Source organism: Heteronotia binoei, chromosome 7 (genome assembly GCF_032191835.1).
Source record: "Heteronotia binoei isolate CCM8104 ecotype False Entrance Well chromosome 7, APGP_CSIRO_Hbin_v1, whole genome shotgun sequence".
In the NCBI taxonomy this organism is placed as follows: Eukaryota; Metazoa; Chordata; class Lepidosauria; order Squamata; family Gekkonidae; genus Heteronotia; species Heteronotia binoei.
This window is the reverse complement of record NC_083229.1, coordinates 134,370,715-134,386,527: the sequence shown is the minus strand read 5'-3', so window position 1 is coordinate 134,386,527 and position 15,813 is coordinate 134,370,715. Positions and strand designations below refer to the sequence as shown.

At 50.7% G+C, this 15,813-nt stretch overlaps 1 protein-coding gene across 1 annotated transcript in view; it reads left to right on the top strand.

The window, feature by feature from the left end:
* ANKH (ANKH inorganic pyrophosphate transport regulator) overlaps positions 1-15,813 on the top strand; it is a 147,076-nt gene that overhangs the window by 122,296 nt on the left and 8,967 nt on the right. The window contains exon 8 of the mRNA XM_060244314.1: positions 775-870. Within this exon, the coding sequence (XP_060100297.1) occupies positions 775-870 (96 nt within the window). The remainder of the gene's footprint in view (positions 1-774; positions 871-15,813) is intronic.

Sequence of the window (15,813 nt, the reverse complement as noted above, 5' to 3'; positions counted from 1 at the left end):
AACATCAGACAAACAGAGCAGATTAATTAATTCAGAGCCAAGATGTACACCAGTTGTTGATGTGGAAAAATGTCCTCTCCCTTGTGGGGGCCTCTCTCTCTCTCCAAGCTGCACCCAGTTAGTTATAACTGGCGCAGCCACAAATTCACTGGCTCTGAATTACCATGTGTAGGACTGCAGAGATGGAGCCCTGCGGTAACACAGCTGATGGGACAAACCCCACACGTGTCTTGTTGCTGCAATGCAATCCATGGCAGAGGGGGTGCTCCAAGGGTATAGGGTGCCTTCCAGTTCACCTCCCAGCAGTGGGTAAACTCTGGTTGGGCAGACAGGGCTGCTTCACTGCATTGGGGTCAGTATTTGCATGAAACAAAACCCTGGCCAGTCCCTCCCCCTTAGCTCCTCTGTGCTTCAAACTCAGTAGCATTCAGCTGCAGTGTTCCCTCTAAGCTGAATTAGTGTGAGCTAGCTCACAGTTTTTTAGCGTCCAGCTCTCACTTAGCTCAGGAAGGATGGCCCCAGAGCAAACTAATTTATGCTGCAGTCAAATTGCTTGCTCAAATCTTTAATGCCAGGAGCTCACAAAGTAGAATTTTTGCTCGCCAGACTCCTCAGCATAGAGGGAGGATTGTTAAGCAGCCAAATCAATGTTCGCTTAAGCACTCTGTGCACTCTGTTCCTTTCGGAGACTTTCTTTTTGCCTTTTTTTCTACTGTAGATTCTCACTGGTGGTCTTCTAGATACTGATGCCTGTTGTTTCTTTTCTCCCCCTAGAATAACCCCAGCAATAAAATGGTGAATACCAGCAGCACCGTCACAGCAACACATATCAAAAAGTTCACTTTTGTCTGCATGGCCCTCTCCTTGACGGTAAGGAATCAACTCTGGCAGGTCTCACCAGATAACAGACTGGACTGAGCATGGGATTCATCCTCACAGGGTGTCAGAACAGGGAAGAACAACCAAGTGCTTATTCCAAATGCATATTTCCATTCCTTTGCCTCTGTGCTGGCACGTGCACACGTGTGTGTGTGTGTGAGAGAGAGAGATTGTCTGTAGCGGTGTGGTGGTGTGGTGTAGAGACTAACAGGGCAACCCTAAGTGAAGTCTAGCCCTTCTGTGTCCACTGAATTTAGGATGAGTGGGAAAGTCCTGAGCTGAGAGTTATCCTGCCATGGCATGACTGTTGCTTTTACAGTCAGACACCATGTCAGAGAACTCGCATTCCCAAGGGTGCTGGGGCCCTATTCAGCCAAGGAGCCCGGTGCTGGAGATGCAGGGGCTTCAGCCTTCCCTCCCATGCTGGTTTCCCCAGCTGAGATGGCCACAGGGGTGGACCTATTTGCTGTGCTGGGAGGCTTGCAGTGCCGATCCCAGCCTGTGACAAACATAATATCTAGTTTGCACTTCAGCCAGAAATACATTAGGGTCACTTCAGGCAAGCGGCTTTCTCTGGGCCTCCCTTCCTCTCGTGTCCAGCATGGGGGAAATATTGCTGGCCTACGTTGGAAGGCAACTGATGGGATTCCAACAAGGTTGTGTATTCCGGCATTCAAGACTTTTTAAAAAAACCTTTCACAAATGCAAAAGGTTGTCCTCGATGTATGCGAGGCCTGTCGCCTGCTTCCTGCTCAAGGGATAATAAATCAGCAGCTGAAAGCAGAGGAGGCTCCTGCAAACACAGTCAGGCCCATCAGTGTCATTTGCTCTCCCCGTGCTTGGGAGTGAGGGGCACTTGCATAAGAACTTGGAAAGGGGTGCTGACTCACTGGAGGCGAGCTGCTGGCGCCACCTCTTCCAGCCCTCACTCACCTCCCTCTTTGTTCTTGCTCACTGCAGAGTCATAGGGTGAAGCATGAGGGGGGGGGGACCTGCTTCTTCCTGGGCTTTTGTAGGGAGCCTCACCCCACCTGGAAGAAGATGGTACAGACAGAAATGGCTTCAGCTTGAGATGCTGGACTTGGGCCCTGGTGGTTTTTGGAGTCCGTAAGAAGTCTTTGCATGGCATCAGCATGGTGTGGTTGTTTGGAGTGCAGAATCTAAGCAAAGGCAGTTTTGCGCCTCACGGTTCTTGGGCCTCAGTCTCTCATAATGATAGCGCTGTTGCATCCCATGGGCCTGGCAGCAAGTCCCACTGCTTGCCATTGCACCACCTGCTGCAGTGGGTGCTGATGAGCATCCTATGGAGGTTGTGGGGTCTGTGTTGCATGAAGCTACCTTGAGGAGGAGGGCAGGTGGGCCAGCTCTGGGAAAGCAGCTCGGAGCAGGCAGCTGGTCTCTCTCTCATCAACTCCTTTTCTGGCACTTGGCTGGGATGGGAGGGGAATGGCTGGACTTTGCTGAGCCAATATAAGAAGGCAGGAGAGCTCATTAAAGCCAGAAATGGATTGGAGAAGTTAGGCACAAGGAGGCATTCTTGAAAAGTGTCCCAGTCCCCAAAACAGTGCTGGGAGAAGAGCTTTCCAAACTGGTCCATAATGACTCTAGTATGGGGGGACTGGGACTGTGCAGGTTGAGTGGGGAGCCTGCACTACATTGCACTCTGCAGCACAGCAGGTAACCAGGCTTTGGCCTGGCCTTAGGCCCATCTGAGACAAGAGCATCGTTTGGGAACTCAGGAGCCCTCTGATCCATTAGATCGACTCACCAAATCCCCCAGGAGAACAGAGAGTGGAGCAGCCCTGCATGACTGGAGAGGCAATTAGGGAGATGGCTGCCTTTGAGGGGAAAAGGTTTCCTTACACAGACGGTTCCACTGAGAGACTGCAAGGGCTTCATGCAGCTCAAGAGCAGCTCTTAAATGTAAGCAGAGGGCCTGTCTAATTAATCAGATTAGTGAGAACTTTGCAACTACTCTGAATGGTTTAAACCAGGCATTGTGCATAGCCATGCCCAGGGCTTTTTTTGCAGCAGGAACTCCTTTGCATATTAAGCCACACACCCCTGATGTAGCCAATCCTTCATGAGTTTACAGGGCTCTTTGCACAGGGCCTACTGGAGGCTCCAGGATAATTGGCTACATCAGGGGTGTGTGGCCTCATATGCAAAGGAGTGCCTGCTGCAAAAAAAGCCCTGGCTGTGCCACAGTGACTCAGATACAGAAGGATAGTGACAGTGGAAAGGGTTGCACTGGTACCTTCCGAGTCAGTTTTCTTTTTTGAACTGCTCTGGAATGGTTAAGTGGCCATTTACGGCAGGTAGTTCACAAACCAAATGAGACTGAGATCAATTGCTAGTCCTGTGGACTTTGATGGGACAAACTGAAATGGCTGCATGCCTCTTTTGCCCTTGGTTTGATCTGCATCCTTTCAGCTTCAGAAACCTGGTGGTGATTTTGTGTCTGACGGTGTCTTTTCTGTTGTTCATGGAACAATGGATGTTCTTCTTGAGGACGGAAGTAAAACCTGGACCCTGATTAGGATCCTCATGGTCCGTCTGTAGAAGAGAAGGGTTGTGGTCCAGCGGCACAGCATCTGCTTGGCACAGAGGAGGTTTTTGGTGCCATCTGCTGTGAGGGTCCTGCCTGGGAATGTGGCCAGAGCAGATGGAGTGGAGCGAAGGGGCCCCAGTGGTCAGCTTCATCTGTAGTCCCAGCAGCAGCGTTGGGCTTGCTTGTGGTGCCACAGAGATGGACTCCCATCACCGCCATGGGGTGCCTTTTGGAGAGTCTGAGTTCAGCCATGCAAGGGGCAGGAGAAGAGGAGGAACATGACGGTTCCTAAACCAGGAGAATGGAATGTAATTCATTGCTCCTAATACTTCACAAGTCTGTGAGGCTTGTTTTGGAGTCTCTTAAGTTTTTGCCACTTAACTAGACTGCAGCATAAGAACATAAGAGAAGCCATGTTAGATCAGGCCAATGGCCCATCCAGTCCAACACTCTGTGTCACACAGTGGCTAATACATACACATATATACACACACACACATATACACACTGTGGCTAATAGCCACTGATGGACCTCTGCTCCATATTTTTATCTAACCCCTTCTTGAAGGTGGCTATGCTTGTGGCCGCCACCACCTCCTGTGGCAGTGAATTCCACATGTTAATCACCCTTTGGGTGAAGAAGTACTTCCTTTTATCCATTTTAACCTGTCTGCTCAGCAATTTCATCGAATGCCCACGAGTTCTTGTATTGTGAGAAAGGGAGAAAAGTACTTCTTTCTCTACTTTCTCCATCCCATGCATTATCTTGTAAACCTCTGTCATGTCACCCCACAGTCGACGTTTCTCCAAGCTAAAGAGCCCCAAGCGTTTCAACCTTTCTTCATAGGGAAAGTGTTCCAGCCCTTTAATCATTCTAGTTGCCCTTTTCTGGACTTTCTCCAATGCTATAATATCCTTTTTGAGGTGTGGCGACCAGAACTGCACACAGTACTCCAAATGAGACCGCACCATCGATTTATACAGGGGCATTATGATACTGACTTCCCAATAATTCCCAGCATGGTGTTGGCCTTTTTTATTGCAAACGCACACTGTCTTGACATTTTCAGTGAGTTATCTACCACGACCCCAAGATCTCTCTCTTGGTCAGTCTCTGCCAGTTCACACCCCATCAACTTGTATTTGTAGCAGAGGTTTGTGGGCATTGTTTGTAGGGCGGGGAGCTTGCTTGCTGACCCGGTAATACAACTGCAACCTCAGCAGCAGTTTGCAAATAGCTTCCATCTCTCTGTGAAGTGTTATCCTGGAGTCATAGGCTGTGGTCTCTCATGGTGCACACCTTGTTTTGCTCACTCTTCACCACTGGAGGAACAGGTTGCTGTAACTTGCAAACATCAGTGCTCACCAATTTCATACATCCATTGTGAGATCATCTAAAGGATGCACTGATGTTCTGGTTGTACTTATTTTTGCATTGCTGCAACTCAGACATGCTCAGGAGTAGTCCCAGGGCAGCAGCAGTGGAAGGGAGGGTGCAGCCATCTAATGCGCTGGTGCAGATGAGTGTCCCCACATGGGGACAGTGATTGCCAGAACCAGGCACCAGAGAACAGGGACTGTCCCTAGTAGAAACCAGGCCATTGGGAGTGTCTGTATGTCTCCTCCTGCTTAGCAAACAAAGCACCCAGAGGATTTCCCCTTTGCCTGGTGATGCTTCCTGTGGGCTCCTGGCCCAGCTGAGACTGCCTCCACTCCACCAATGCCCTTGTTGCGTCCTTGGCTGAGACCTGCCAAGTGAGGAGGGGGCCTGTGGTGGAGGGGTTGGACCAATGCCATTTTCTGCCTGTAACGAGAGGGCCCTACAGATGGGGACATCGGGCAACTCTTGAGTCCGTTTGTAACATCTGTCGCTAATCTGATCCCCCATGTATGATCAGTTTATTTCTCATTAGTGGAATACTTCTTCAGCTCCAATGCCAGGAGCTTTCTATTGTGTGTCTGGCTGGCCGGCCAGCCAAGGGAGAGGCTAAGAAGGCTTCACAATGTTCAGCAGCTTGAAGCCCAGTTTCATTAGAAATGGCATCAGCTAAAGGGAAAGAGAGCTGCTGGCATTCTTGTGCTGGTTCATTCAATCTCTATTAGCTTTTCTTGTTGTATTTTGTCGCTGCACAAGTGGCTAATGAAGTGGCAAATAAGTTCTGGATTAGGAAAAGACCCAGTGATGCCTTTCCTTTGCTTCCTAGCGGGATCTAAACAAAGCAGCTTGTGAGGGTCATATTTTGCCTTGTCGGGGTGAAGAGGAAAGGTTCAGATTTCTGTCTGGGGGGGAAAACCCAGTGACTGGCGGGGGGGGGGGGGGTGCTGTGCCAGCTGAGCTTGTGCCACATCAGGCTGTGGGTGGAGCTTTAGAGGGACCTGCTGCCTCCTCATCACGAGGGGCCTCCTGGGCTCCCACTGCAGGGTCGTTGGCTCAGGGGGCAGCGGAGCTTCCTGCACCCGCTCCAGGAGAGTGGCCCTTCTGTGACTTCCAGAGGGGCATCAATAGATAGTAGCAGAGCTGAGCAACATGGGGGCCACTGGACGGTTGCGAGTGTGCCGGCTCTGCAGCTTTGAGTATATCTGGCACTGCCTGTTCTGTACACTCTGTTCTCTCCCCCCCTCCCAAGAAGGTGCAAGGTGTATTTTTAAATCCTTAATTTTGACTTGGAAGATGGGAGGAATTTTCTCAACATTACTTGTTAAATGGAGGAATGATTATGGGCTGCAAAGTGTAGTTGTGTGCCTGCCCTTCTTCATACCCTGAATGCATAGCACTTGGTTCCTTTGACACCTTAGAAGGTTTTAAGCCCACTTAGAAAACGAAGGTGCCCTGACTTCTTGGCACATGCTAAAGATGGAGTTTGTGCAGAACGTTCTAACTACAGATTTGTGTATCAAAAATGCAGGCATCTGGGTTGGTTTTAATCCTTGAAAAGGCAAGAGTAACACAACTCTTGCACTTCCCTGCAAGTCTGTTCTTCCCAGTCATCTCTCAGTCTAAGCCTTGGGGCCAGAGCAGTCCTGGGAGGGAAGGCAGCAGGGGGAGCCCCCTCTGCTTCTCATTCACCTGGACAGACCATTGCTGGGGTCACCATAGGTCAGCTGCAGCATTTTCCTGAGGCTGCTGCACCAGGATCCAGGCCTTAACTGATTTTCTGTGCTGTCCCAGCAGAGACAAGACAGAAAATCTTTTATTACCGTAAGGGAATGAAAGCATAGGTGAGGGAGGGTGGATCAGTGATAGAGCATCTGCTTGGTAAGCAGAAGGTCCCAGGTTCAATTCCTGGCATCTCCAACTCAAATAGGTGTGAAAAATCTCAGCTTGAGACCCTGGAGAGCCGCTGCCAGTCTGAATAGACAATATTGACTTCGGTGGACCCAGGAGGGTCTGATTCAGTAGAAGGCAGCTTCATATGTTCATAGCAAGATTACTGGAGTGTCTGGTGAGATTCATGGAGCAGTATGTTGACGATATCTCATTGTATAGCCACACGTGGAAAGAGCCAAGCCACATTCAGTGTGTCTGTCTGTCTCTCACACACAAACACACACACAGCAGAACATGGAAGCCAGAGCCCTCAAAACTGCGAAGGCCTCTGACCATGTACATTATGGTATTCAAGAGATCTCTGCAAATGGGAGTCCAGATGCCCTTATGCCACACAGTCTTTAACAGGAAGACCCCATGAGGTTGGGAGAAAGGCCCTTCTCACTTCCACCTTTTACTTGGGGTGAGCATTCTGGAGGAGAAAATTCACCATAATCTCCCAGAGAAGGGCTCAGGTCCCCCTAGAGAACCTGAGCTGGCAAAAATGCAAATGCCCCTAATTTCAGCATTGACGTGGTACAGTCTAGGAAGAGTTTTGCCACTGGGTTCTTCTTCTTGTGCAGACCACAACTCTCCCACAAAACCTGCCAGCCTTAAAACGGTTCCCTCTCACCTTCCTGTTCATGTCAGCTTGATCTGCAGGCAGTGAAGAGGTGGTGGGCCTTGGAGAGCTTCACTATCCCGTTTCCAATCGATCTTCTTCGTGGTCTCTGTGCATCACACTGATGGGAGAAGGCGCCGACGCCGATCACGATCGGTAACTTCAAAGCTGCGGATTTCCACGCCCCCCTGCGCATGCTCACCGGGACAGGAGCGGACATCCCGCCAGTTCTCTTCTGACCGCCGCTGGGATCAGTCGATCTTCGCTACGGTCGGTGGATTTTCTTCTTAGCACTTTGTAGGGTTTCCATGGAACCAACGACACGTGTACTTGTTCCCTCCAATTCCACTAATCACACGGGTAGTCCAGAAACTGTCCAGAGAACGTCCGAAGGGAGTGCTGGTCACCCCATGGTGGCCCAGACAACATTGGTTCTCCCCCATCCTACGTTTATCCAGGGGAGTCTTCCACCATTTTCCCATGGTGCCGAATCTACTGCTATCCCACCAGGGGCTTGTGGTCCACCACGATGTCCCGCATCTGAAGCTAACAGCGTGGAGACTCATGTAAACTCTTTATCCCGGAAGGTTAGGCATGTCATCCTCAATAGTAGGAAGGAATCCACGCGGAAGTCTTACGCTCACAAGTGGGCGCAGTTTGTACAGTTTAAATCCAACACTCCAGGGGACCCGACTCTTGCGGGCCTTCCTGTAATTTTGGACTTTCTGCTTACCCTACTAGACAAGGGGCTCACAGTGTCATCCGTGAGGGTATACTTGGCTGCTATCTCGGCCAACCATGTGCACATCAAAGGGCACTCGGTCTTCGCGCATCCTACCATGAAGAAGTTCCTGTGGGGGTTGATGAGGTTATACCCCTCTATTAAAGATCCGACTCCATCGTGGGATCTGCTGGGGTTCTAGAGGCCCTGATGGGAAAGCCCTTAGAACCCATGGCAACGTGTTCCCTGCAGTTACTGACGTGGAAGACAGCGTTCCTGGTGGCCATCACCTCAGCACGGAGAGTAGGGGAGCTCGCAGCACTACGGTGTGATGACCCATATCTCCGGTTCAGTTCAGAGGTCGTATGGCTACGTCTAGACATTACTTTCCTGCCCAAGATGGTGTCATCCTTCCACCTAAACAGGGAAATCTATTTGCCGGTCTATTTCCCTAACCCAGCTACGGAGTCAGAATGGAGGCTCCACGCCCTGGACGTCAAGCGGGCGCTCTCCTTTTACTTGCATCGGATAGGGCCCTCCCGGAAGGACCCTAGGCTTTTCATCTCCTATGCCCCGCCCTCACTGGGTCGGAAGATCTCATCTCAAAGACTCTCAAAATGGTTGACAGAGACAATTAAACTGTGTTACCTACTGAGCAAGAGGCCTCTTTCAGGGCCTATTCGGGCGCATTCTACAAGGGCAATGGCCACCTCGGGAGCGTTCATGAAAGGGGTGCCATTGCGGGACATTTGCAAGGCTGCTACTTGGTCCTCTCCGCATACCTTCATCAGACATTATGCGTTGGACCTTCGGTGGCATCAAGGTTCGTCCGTGGGCCGGGCTGTCCTGCAGTCGCTCTCCTGTTGACGGACCGGGGCACCCTCCTCCAGGTAGGCCGTTAGCTTGCTATTCTCCCATCAGTGTGATGCACAGAGACTACGAAGAAGATAAACAGGTTTCCTACCTGTAACTGATGATCTTCGAGTGGCCATCTGTGCAGTCACACTACCCGCCCACCTTCCCCACTGCTGCCGGTCCGTTCTAGGGCTCATGCAGCGGTCAGAAGGAACTGCCTAACCCTCCGGGATAAAGAGTTTACATGAGTCTCCACGCTGTTAGCTTCAGATGCGGGACATCGTGGTGGACCACAAGCCCCTGGTGGGATAGCAGTAGATTCGGCACCATGGGAAAATGGTGGAAGACTCCCCTGGATAAACGTAGGATGGGGGAGAACCAATGTTGTCTGGGCCACCATGGGGTGACCAGCACTCCCTTCGGACGTTCTCTGGACAGTTTCTGGACTACCCGTGTGATTAGTGGAATTGGAAGGAACAAGTACACGTGTCGTTGGTTCCATGGAAACCCTACGAAGTGCTAAGAAGAAAATCCACCGACCGAAGCGAAGATCTACTGATCCCAGCGGCGGTCAGAAGAGAACTGGCGGGATGTCCGCTCCTGTCCCAGTGAGCATGCGCAGGGGGGCTTCTGGGCATGTGCACCGAGACAGGGGCGCGGAAATCCGCAGCTTTGAAGTTACCGATCGTGATCGGCGTTGGCGCCTTCTCCCATCAGTGTGACTGCACAGATGACCACTCGAAGATCATCAGTTACAGGTAGGAAACCTGTTTTTCAGCTTTATCAAAGGGACAGGAAATCGGCAACTTTATTTCTAAAGTTATGTATCCGGGCTAATAATATAGTTGCAACATATTTTATGACTGTTGGCCCCCTAAACTACAAGGAGCCCTAGCAGAGAGAAGCCTCAACGGAGGGAAGTCGGAGAAGAAGCTGCTTTTCCTCTCCCACAATTGGGGGGGGGGGGGTTGGCAGGAGGGAATGCGGCCCTGGCTGTATCTACAACCCTCCTTCTCCATTGCCTGTGCGTAGCCCCCTCCAGAATTATAGGCTGGCCTCAAAGATGGTCTTTGTTCTTCTGCTGTTGTTTATTTCAGTCTCTGAAGCAGAAGGTGAACTTCCAAACTGCCTCCCAAGCCTGCTTCTCCTGGCCTCAAACAGACTCATGATCCAGCTTGCTGTGTGCAAAGCCCCGGTGATAACAGGCACCCCCAGCCTTTCAGAAAGAAGAGAAGGAGAACAATGACGGCCCCCATTTCTGAATACAAAAACTAAGGGTTAATCGGATGGATGTCTTCCACGTAGAACACTCAGGTGTTTTATAAGGCTGAGAGCGGAGGAGAAAAGTGGTTGGCTGTATATTAACTGTATTGCAGTTTAATTTGATCGGCTGAGCCTCATTTGGGGGGAGTGTGGAATAATAATAAAATAGTGATGATGACAGTTGACAAATGACTTCTTCTTATCATAGAATCATAGAATTGGAAGGGACCTCCAGGGTCATCTAGTCCAACCCCCTGCACAATGCAGGAAACTCACAAACACCTCCCCCTAAATTCACAGGATCTTCATTGCTGTCAGATGGTCATCTAGCCTCTGTTTAAAAACCTCTAAGGAAGGAGAGCCCACCACCTCCCGAGGAAGCCTGTTCCACTGAGAAATCACTTTAATGGTCAGGAAGTTCTTCCTAATGTTGAGCCGGAAACTCTTTTGATTTAATTTCAACCCATTGATTCTGGTCCTACCTTCCGGGGCCACAGAAAACAATTCCACACCATCCCCTATATGACATCCCTTCAAGTACTTGAAGATGGTGATCATATCACCTGTCAGCCGCCTCCTCTCCAGGTTAAACATCCCCAGCTCCTTCAACCTTTCCTCATAGGACTTGGTCGCCTGACCCCTCACCATCTTCGTCGCCCTCTTCTGGACCCATTCCAGCTTGTCTATATCCTTTTTAAAATGTGGTGCCCAAAACTGAACAAAATATTCCAGATGAGGTCTTACCAGAGCAGAGTAAAGTGATACCATCACATCATGTGATCTGGACACTATACTTCTGTTGATACAGCCCAAAATTGCATTTGCCTTTTTAGCCACTGCATCACACTGTTGACTCATGTTCAGCGTATGATCCACTAAGACCCCTAGATCCTTTTCGCACATACTACTGCAAAGACAAGTCTCCCCCCATCCTATAACCATGCATTGGATTTTTCCTACCTAAATGCAGAACTTTACATTTATCCTTGTTAAAATTCATTTTATTGGTTTTCGCCCGGTTTTCCAGCCTGTCAAGGTCATCCTGTATCCTGTTTCTGTCTTCTACTGTCTTTGCAACCCCTCCCAATTTAGTATCATCTGCAAATTTAATAAACATTCCCTCTTTCCTTCATCCAAACCATTGATAAAGATGTTGAACAAAACAGGTCCCAGGACAGATCCCTGTCACTCCTCTCCAAGAGGATGAGGAACCATTCACAAGCACTCTTTGGGTGCGATCTGTCAACCAGTTACAGATCCACCTAATGGTAACAGGAACCGTTCCACTGAGGAATTGGTCTAACAGTCAGGAAGTTCTTCCTAATGTTGAGCCGGAAACTCTTTTGATTTAATTTCAACCCCTTGGTTCTGGTCCTACCTTCTGGGGCCACAGAAAACAATTCCACCCCATCCTCTAGATGACAGCCCTTCGAGTACTGCTGCTGCTGCTGCTGCTGCTTCTTTTTCTTTACAGATACCTAAAACCACCCACATCCCCCCCCCCCAACACCCACACAGTGGACAAAAAGCATCCTGGAACGTAGCAAGATTTAATAATAATAATAATAATAATAATATTTTATTTTTATATCCCGCCCTCCCCGCCAGGCGGGCTCAGGGCGGCTAACAGGCACGGGAATCCCATGATTCTTATTGGACAGTATAACAGACATGGGAGTCCCATGATTCATAAAACATAATAATTTGACATTAATTACAAATAGTTATTTAAAATACATAAAAACAAATAAAATATAATAAGATATATTAAGGTAGGTGCTAGAATGATGTAATCCAGATGTATTTAGGATGGCTAAATATCTGTTCATTCGTTGATCCGGTTCTATATCAATTCAATTACCACATGTTGTCTCAAATGCCAACTGAAAGAGAAATGTTTTGCAAGCCCTGCGGAATTGGTTCAGGTCCCGCAGGGCTCGCACCATCTCTGGTAGATCGTTCCACCAACGAGGGGCTATCACCGAGAAGGCCTGCTCCCTAGTGGCCTTCAACCTAACTTCTCTTGGCCCAGGGATTGTTAGTAAGTTCTGGGAACCAGATCTCAGTGCTCTCCGGGGTACATACGGGGAGAGGCGGTCCTTTAGGTAGGCAGGTCCTCGGCCATATAGGACTTTAAAGGTGATAACCAGCACCTTATATCGGACACGGTAGACAACCGGCAGCCAGTGCAAATTACGCAGCCCAGGCCGTGCAGGCTCCCACCGTGGTAGTCCCTCCAACAGCCTGGCCGCCGCGTTCTGGACTACCTGAAGCCTCCGTGTCCGGTACAAGGGCAGCCCCATGTAGAGGGCATTGCAGTAGTCTAACCTCGAAGTGACCGTTGCGTGGATCACAGTTGCTAGGTCGGCGCGCTCCAGGAAGGGAGCCAACTGCCTCGCCCTCTTAAGATGAAAGAAGGCGGATCTAGCAGTGGCAGCTACTTGGGCCTCCATTGATAGGGAGGACTCCAGTAGCACTCCCAGGCTCTTGACTTTGCGCACCGGTACCAGTGGCGCCCCGTCGAAGGCCGGTAGAATAGTCTCCCCTCCTGGCTCGCCGCGGCCCATGCAAAGGACCTCAGTCTTCGCCGGATTCAACTTCAGCCCGCTCAGCCTGAGCCAGTCAGCCACGGCTCGTAGTGCCCGGTCCAGGTTTGCTGGGACATCACCAGTCCGGTCGTCCATCAATAGATAGAGCTGGGTGTCATCTGCATATTGATGGCAACCCAGCCCATTCCTCCGTGCAATCTGGGCAAGGGGACGCATAAAGATGTTAAACAGCATCGGGGAGAGAACTGCTCCCTGAGGCACTCCACAATGAAGTGGGTATCTCTGAGACAGCTCCCCCCCAATTGCCACCCTTTGTCCCCGACCTTCAAGAAAGGAGGAGAGCCACTGTAAGGCTAGCCCCCGAATTCCTGCGTCGGCGAGGCGACGGGTCAGCAGCCGGTGGTCGACCATATCGAACGCCGCCGATAGGTCTAACAGCAGCAATACTGCCGAGCCGCCTCGATCCAGTTGCCGTCGGAGGTCATCCATGAGGGCGACCAGGACTGTTTCTGTCCCATGGCCCGGGCGGAAGCCGGACTGGCATGGGTCTAGGACGGAAGCGTCCTCCAGGAATTCCTGCAACTGCGCTGCCACGGCCCTCTCAATAATCTTGCCCAAAAAAGGCAGATTTGAGACCGGCCGGTAGTGTGCCAATTCGGCCGGGTCTGATGACGGTTTTTTCAAGAGAGGGCGGACCAATGCCTCTTTCAGAGGTGTTGGAAAGGCACCTTCTGAAAGGGATCGATTTATAATATCCCGTATAGGATATCTTAGTTCCTCCTGGCAGGCCTTAATTAGCCAGGAGGGGCAAGGGTCCAGATCGCAAGTCGTGGAACGTGCAGTGGCAAGAATTCTGTCGACTTCGTCCAAGCTGAGCGGGTCGAAGCAATCCAGAGTTGAATCAGAAGACACGCATTGGGCTTCGAGTCCACTTACTGCCTCCAAATTGGCGGGGCAGTCCTGGCGGAGCGATTGGACCTTATCCGCAAAGAATTTCGCAAAAGCCTCACAGCCAATTTCCAATTCCTTAGCTTTAGAATTGCCTTGAGGCAATGTAGTCAAATTCCGAATTATTCTAAATAATTGGGCTGGGCGCGAATTTGCAGATGCAATCCTAGCTGCAAAGTATGTTTTCTTTGCAGCCTTGATTGCCATCTCATAGGATTTCATAAACTTCCTATAAGATGTTCTAGTCGCCTCGTCACGAGTGCGTCGCCATTGCCTCTCTAGCCATCTAAGGCCTTGTTTCAGCTGGCGTAATTCCGGGGTGTACCACGGAGCCAGCTTAATCCGAGGTCGCAGAGGGCGCCGAGGTGCGATCTCCTCGATGGCCCCAGAGAGCCGGCTATTCCAGGTCTCTATCAGGCCATCAAGAGAGTCACCAGAGGGCCAGGAGTCCCGCAGGGCCATCTGGAACCGTTCCGGGTCCATTTGGCTCCGCGGGCGAGCCATAATCGGCTCCTCGCCTAAACAGGTTTGGGGGGGCATATTTACACGGGCCTTGAGGGCGAAGTGATCCGACCATGGCACAACCTCTGTGGTTATATCGCTCACTACAATCCCGGCCGCGAAGATCAGGTCTAACATGTGCCCGGCCTGGTGGGTGGGGGTTACAACAAATTGAGAGAGTCCCAGTGTCGCCATGGAAGACACTAGGTCCATCGCCTGGCTGGAGGACGGGTCATCGGCATGGACGTTGAAGTCACCCAGGATTATCAACCTTGGGTGCTCCAGCGCCCAGCCTGTCGCCGCCTCAAGCAGGGACGGCAAGGCGTTGGCCGGTGCGTTAGGCGTACGGTACACCAGCCAAATCGCCAACCCCTCTTCATCCCCCCACGCCAGTCCGGCACATTCAATGCCCTCAATCTTTGGGGCCGGGAGCGCCCTAAAGGAGTAAGCCTCCCGTGCAAATAATGCCACTCCTCCCCCCCGCCCGCTAGTCCGCGATTGATGGAAGACCGAGTAACCAGTATTGTGGAAAGATCCCTAAGGAACTGTTCCATGCTCGTGCACGGCTTGCTGAGTTGGGGCCTTTAGTGATTTGAGGAAGATAAAATTGTCTCCGGACAAGGCCAGACTGGATGAGGTTGGAGCCCTCCTCAGTCTACTCTTGCCTCGGCCAGAACTGGCTGTGGAGCTTGGCCCAGGAGTGGCCTGCAGTGCAGAGGCGGAGATGGCTGCCTGTCCAGGTGGTGTTTGCTGGCCTCTCCCCTCTCACAGCCTGCTGTGCCTTGGGCAGAGCAGGGAAGCAGGCTGTGCTGGGCTTATCCTGTCCCTGCATGGTAGAAAGCTAGCACACACCAATAGTGCAATGAGAATATCTGGAACTCTTGTAAAGATGGACCACAGTCATGATTTCTCTCTGCTTCATTTATAATAAATTTGTTTTGACTGCAATGATGTGGAAATACCTCATCCAGGCTGGCTAGCAAGCAGTTTACACATCAGAGGGACACCTTTGGATGGCGAAAGGAAACTGAGCCTGGCCTCATTTCAGATGAAACCACTCCCCTTCCCCCCCCCCCTCCTAGTTCAAGAACTAAAGCAAGCCTCAGTTGGCCACATGCAGATGTCGCCACAAGCTGTTTTTATTTCCTTCAGACTCGGCAAAGGGCACAGGGGGGGGGAGGAGGGAGCCTCAGCAGTGAAACAGGCATCAACGAACTCCCGCTTCCAGGCAGCTTCTGAATGGAGCCCTGAACTCTGCTTCAGACTTCCAGAGCAGGAAATCCTGACTCTGCTGCAGTGCAGTCTCCAGTTTAATGTGTGAAATGTTTTCAAGATTTAATGTCATTTGTGCAACTTGTTTGCTCCTTTTAGAGCAAACCTACCCATGGACTTTTTGAGCAGGAGAGTGTTTTTCTTCATTGCCCAGGTATACCTAAATAACAGGGGACCACTTTGAAGGGAGCTGTGTTTGTACAGAGAAGAATTGCTGGCTTTTATATTCAGTGCAGGAACAAGGAACTCACTGAAGCGTAACTTGCTAAATATGTAGAAATCATTACCCATACCCCTTTGTTTTGTGTCCCAGCTCCTGTGGCAAGGCCTTAAAGCAACTTGAGT